The sequence below is a fragment of the Miniopterus natalensis genome, chromosome 2 (genome assembly GCF_054644295.1).
Source record: "Miniopterus natalensis isolate mMinNat1 chromosome 2, mMinNat1.hap1, whole genome shotgun sequence".
Lineage (NCBI taxonomy): Eukaryota > Metazoa > Chordata > Mammalia > Chiroptera > Miniopteridae > Miniopterus > Miniopterus natalensis.
Window position 1 is genome coordinate 139,395,651 of NC_142082.1, and position 5,270 is coordinate 139,400,920.

General features: G+C 58.3%; 1 protein-coding gene across 1 annotated transcript; it reads right to left on the reverse strand.

Annotated features, from left to right (window-relative positions):
- Positions 1 to 341: 341 nt before the first annotated feature.
- HOXC12 (homeobox C12) lies at positions 342 to 2,744 on the reverse strand. The gene is made up of 2 exons (XM_087813900.1): positions 2,126 to 2,744; positions 342 to 1,406 (listed from the first exon to the last, which is right to left on the reverse strand). The coding sequence occupies exons 1-2, from the start codon at positions 2,733 to 2,735 to the stop codon at positions 1,168 to 1,170; spliced, it is 849 nt and encodes a 282-aa protein (XP_087670026.1). The 5' UTR covers positions 2,736 to 2,744; the 3' UTR covers positions 342 to 1,167.
- Between the last annotated feature and the right edge of the window lie 2,526 nt (positions 2,745 to 5,270).

Consider the following 5,270-nt stretch of genomic DNA (forward strand, 5'->3'; position numbering starts at 1 on the left):
ACAGAAAGGAGTTGGGTGGGGGCTGCAGCACCTCCCCCTTCATTGTCACCAGCCTGGGAAACCTGGGCTGAGCAGGGAAACTGTGGCCAGTAGCCCCTTTAGGGGCGGATTCTCCTACAGCCTCATAAATTATGCCGGTCCAGCCTCCGCCCTCCCGGCCATGACCGTGAACGCCAGCGGGGAAGGGAGAGTCAGCGTAGGCAGCCTGTGGCTGCCAGAAACTCTCCCGCCAATCAATGCCGGCTTCCCAGCCCCTTTCACAGCATCTTGGGTTTCCTGGAGGGCCAGGTGGGGGTCCCTCGGGTGGCTATTGAACACGAGGCTGCGTCTGCTTAGCTCTTAATTCCCCGCTGGCAGCTTTGGCCCGCAGCCGCCTGGGCAGCAGAAAGAGAGGATGGCAGCACACCTGTGGCAAATGGGCTGGCAGAGGGCTCAGGAGGGGGCTGAGGGCCGGGAGACACTTGGGCGGCCTGCCCTAGAGGGGACATAAGGCTGTGATCGCCTTGTCCGCAGCTGAGTCTGCCAAACGTTCATGCTTCCGCCTGCTCTGCCGGTCAGGCCCGGAGAACCCAGGCCCCGCGGACATGGGCATTGCTGATCATAGTATTCTCCCAAACCGCACCTCTTCCGGGGTTCCCCCATTTCTTCCCGCCTTCCCAGAGCTACCCTGTCCCCCTCCTCTCTCTGGTGACCTCCACTCTTGCTCCCTCCTCTCAACAGCTTCTAACTCCAACAACAGAGAGTTTTGAGAGACTTGGTTCCACTGCCCCCACCCTTGCCTACTCTTGCAGGCAAACAGATTTAAAATCACAGAAGAAAAGTGGTGGGAGTGGGTACCTGGGTCCTCAGTCAGAGGTCCAATGCCTCAGTCTACTTCAAAGCAACCCCTCCCCAGTGCGTCTGCCTTCCCTGTCCCTACCCCAGGCCTGCAGCTGTGGGCTTCTTGTCTCCCTGCCTGGGTTCTTCCCTTCTCTCTGGGGCCTGGCAGGGCCTGCTGGGGGTGTGTGAGCGGGAACCATGAACAAAACAGACAAGAGGACGTCCAGAGAGGGCCTGCAAGAGATGTCAGGTGTTCTAAGCAGTGAGCCTGCGTCCCAGGCAGTGCCCCCTCTCTTGCTCTCTGCCAGAGGCAGGCTCAGTCTGGGGCTGGCTCCCTTGTCCTGTCCCCTAAAAGAAGGAGAGAGCTTGTTCCCTCAACAGAAGTCTTTTCTTTTTCATTCTCCGGTTCTGAAACCAGATCTTGACCTGCTGGTCACTAAGATTCAAGCGGTCTGAGAGTTCCCGCCGGCGCTGCCGTGTGATGAACTCGTTCACGAGAAATTCGCCCTCCAGCTCGGCCAGCTGCAACTTCGAATAGGGCTTGCGCTTCTTCCGCGAGCGGCTGTGGATCGGGTACCAGGGCGTGCCTGGGTGGAGACAACCGGCAGGGTTGGCCAGACGACCAAGAAGTGACGAGCTCAGAGCCCTTGGTCCTTTCCTAGCCCCTTTCACCTTGGCCTAAGCCCGACCCCAAGCCCTTCCTCTCCTGTCTCCTCTTCTACACAGACCCCCCTCCCTACCAAGTCCCATCCTTCACCCTCCCTTCCCTCTCTCCCTCGCCTTCCCAGCTCTACCTCCCACTGCAGTATCCGCGACCCGTCTGAGCTCCTGTACTCTCACTTCCCCCCAAACCTCTTCCCCAGGATACCCTGCCCCTTCCTCTCACATCTTCCGGGAGGGGTACCTGATCAGTTAGAAAAGACCTGAGCAAGTGGCGAGAGTAAACCGTGTCCCCTGGCGTTTCTTAAAAGGAAAAATGTCGGTCATGGAGGCCGTGGGAGCGTGGAGAGCAGGGACGGTCCACCTTCCCACCCTCAGGCCTCGGGAAGTCTCCGTCGGAATCCCCCACCTCCGGAGCTCCCTGCCCCCTCCAGCCGCAGGCTGATGGAACTGGGAATATTTACAGTTCTTTTACGGGGATATATACACGTTTATAGGGCTCCCCAACCCCCACTTCTTTTTAAAAGATATGTGCTTCCTCACCACGCATCCTGTCACCCCAGGCGGCCCTAGCTCCGTCCGACCCCGCCCGCCCCGTCAGGCGTCCCGCCCCGAGTGCGTCTCCGGAGGGGGCCGGGGAGCTTACCGCTGGCCGAGAGCCCGCCACCGGGGTTTAAAGGTGAGACCAAGCTGCCGGGGTCGCCCGCGCCGGCGCCCTTGTTGCCCTCGTTGAGCAGGGACGAACTGGAGTCGGATTCTAGAGACTGGCACGAGGGCGGGTCGTGCGGGGGTCCGGCGCCCCCGTCGCCCCCGCCGCCGCCCGCCGCGTAGTCGTACTTGAACCCGAGCGCGGGCGGCCCTGACGGCTCGAGCGGCAGAAGCGCTGTCCCCGGGCCGACTCCCGGGCCGGCGTCGCGCCCGCGCTCCTCCCGCTTCAGGCCCCCGCCGCCACCCTCGGCGCAGGGCTCACGGTAGTAACCCTTGCTGTCCTCGACGCGGGCCAGCTCGCACGTGCGGCCGAAGGGCGGGTTGAGCGACACTGGGCTGCCCAGATAGGGCTGCGGGTAGCCATTGCACGGCTCCGCCGACGGCCAGGGCAGCGAGCACACGTTGTCGCGGCGCGGGTAGGACAGCGAAGGCAGCCCGGGCAGCTGCGCCCCAGACGCACGGAAGTTGGGGAAATAGAAGGTGTCTCCCGTGTGGATGTTCACCAGCGGCCCCACAAACCCGGGATTCAGGAGATTATGCTCGCCCATTTCCGCGGGGCCCGACCGGCAGCGTCTACTTTATTGCTATCTGACATTAAACATAGTTAAACCTGCGCCGGACACCCATTGGCCGTCCCGCTCACGTGGGCACGGCCGCCAGGGGGATGGGTGTGGACTGCGAATCCCCCCACCCTGCACCAATCCCAACTTCCCCAATCTGGGGGGGGGGGGAGAAACGGGGGGGGCAGATTTATTCGCTGGCTTCTCCTCTTTTTAAAAATCATATAAAACCTAACGCAGAGAGTGAGGCAATCGCCCGACAAGGGGCAAGAGGAAAAAAGCCACACCAAAAACACCGGCACATACATCCTTCTGCACCCTGCACCCTGCACCCCCCCCCAGATGTATTATCTTCTCACCAACAGCTGGCCGAGCACAGCCCGCCCCTCTTTAATTAGCTCATTTATTAACTAAAACCGTTGGAATTTACAATATCTCCCCAATAAATTACTATTAGATATTGTGTCATATAAAGTTTACTGGCTGTTTAAGGAGACGGATGAGCCCTTTGGCTCCGGGTTTATTTACAGTAGAGGCGAGTGGGGGTAAGGACAGGTTTTCCTGCCGCTTTCTCTCCCAGCCCAGTGGCTGCTGCACTCCTCTTCTTCAGCTCTTTCTCCTCGGGAATTTAGGGAGACATTTGGGGCCCTTCCCTCCAGGAAGGACTCAGGAAAAATTATTAATGTGGGGTCACCCCCCCAAGCTGGGAGCTACCCAGCCTCACACTTCCACTCACTCACTAGAGAATGGATGCAGCGGGAGGCAGAAGAAGGGTGCTCCCAGCTCCACGTGAACTGCCTGCCTGCTCTTGAAAATCTGGGGGCTTGGACTGCTCTTCACTGTGATTCTGTGGGTCACAGGGACTTCTGAGGGGGTCTCCCAGAGTCTTTGCAGCAAGAGTCTCTGGGCCCCTAGCAGAGCTTCATTGGCCTGGGAAGCTCCTGACTCCCACTGTGAGAAGACATCAGCACCCCCTAACTGGCCCGACCTGCCGCCAGGACCATCAGAGAGCAGCGCCGAGGCCACTAGGTGTGTTGGGAGTGAGGGAGAGAACTCCAGAGAGTTGCCTTGTTGTGAGCGCTTAAAATTATGTTTATGGTGCTAACCTTAGCAGCTCCTTCCAGAAAAGGCTGAGAACCCAATGCTGGCCGTTGGTCAGACTCATCACCATTTGGAAGGAAACCACAAACCGTTTTCAACTAAGTCCACGGAACACAGTCAAGTGGAGTAAAATGAAGAAGGGAAAAACCTTCAAAACTAGGTGCATTCTGTGAGTCTCGCAGACAAAATAGTCGGGTTACAATGTGATTATTTCCGGCTCCTAACGCCCAGCTTTGAGTAATACAAGGTGAGAGAAATAGTTCAGGAAACGTCTAAATATGAAAAAACACCAGAAGATTTAGAGAAAATTAGAGAGACTAGGAGGGTCAGAGAGAATGGGAGGGGGAACCCATGTAGGTGAAAGTTAAATGTCTGAGGACCAGCCGGAGCAGACCAAAGCAAAATATCCTTCTCTCCCTCTTTTTCCCTCTCTCCTCTGCAGGACGCCTCCGAGAGAGACGCGGATTCTCAGAATTCCACAGCTCCGGCGGTTTCACAGCGCAAACCATAGCTGCTCACTACGACAGAAATGTGTCCGCGCACGCGTCGCCCAGCCCGGCCGCAGTTCGGTGTCCACCCTTCGCCCGGCTTCGCCTTCCCAGCCCTGGCCGGCCAGGCTGCCTGGCCAGGTTCCTCCCGCCCCTGGAAGCCCTTGGGGGCCCAATTTGCCAAATCGAGACCAAGCGGTGGGATGCCAACGTCGCGCAGTCACCTCCAGGCAGAACCGCGGGAGCCGGGCGCCAAAGAGCGGGCAGGAGGCCGCCGGGACTGGCCTTTCTGTGCCTGACTGATGGAGGGCTGCGCGGCCGCAGACAGGAGCATCCCTCAGCTGCAAATCCCACGTCGCAGCACCTCCAACTTACTATTTATGCCTCCTTTTCAAGGTGCATTACTGAGCACCACTGAAATTTTAATTTAAAAAAAATTATTTGGGGGTTATTTTGGTCATAAAACTAAACAGGGTGTGATTTTAATATCGCCGCAGTTTTCAATCAGAACACTGCGCCGGCGGTGAGGTTCGCAGGCCTCCAGGCCTCGGCTCACCGCCGCTATTGTTGGTGTGAGAAATGCCGAGCTGAGCTTTGCGGAATAATCGTTAGTTCCTGTGGGCAGAAGACTCCTCCGCTTTCTCTTTTTCCCTCCCAAATGACTACAATCTCCCGGAAGGGGGACCCCCAGGACGAAGGTCTCAGCCTCTCGCTATCCTTCCCTAGCTTGAAAATATCAGGCCTAGAGCGCTGCTTGCTGCCCTCGGGCCAGCCGCCGAGCACACAGAGCAGCGGCCACAGGGCGGCAGATGCAACGCTGCCAGTTACCACCAGTTACCACCACCTCTGAGCCAGGCGAAAGGGGAAGTGAGGGTGGAGTGAAAGCTTCCTTCACTCTCAGTTTCTATCAGTCTGATTTGGCCCCATCCAAAAA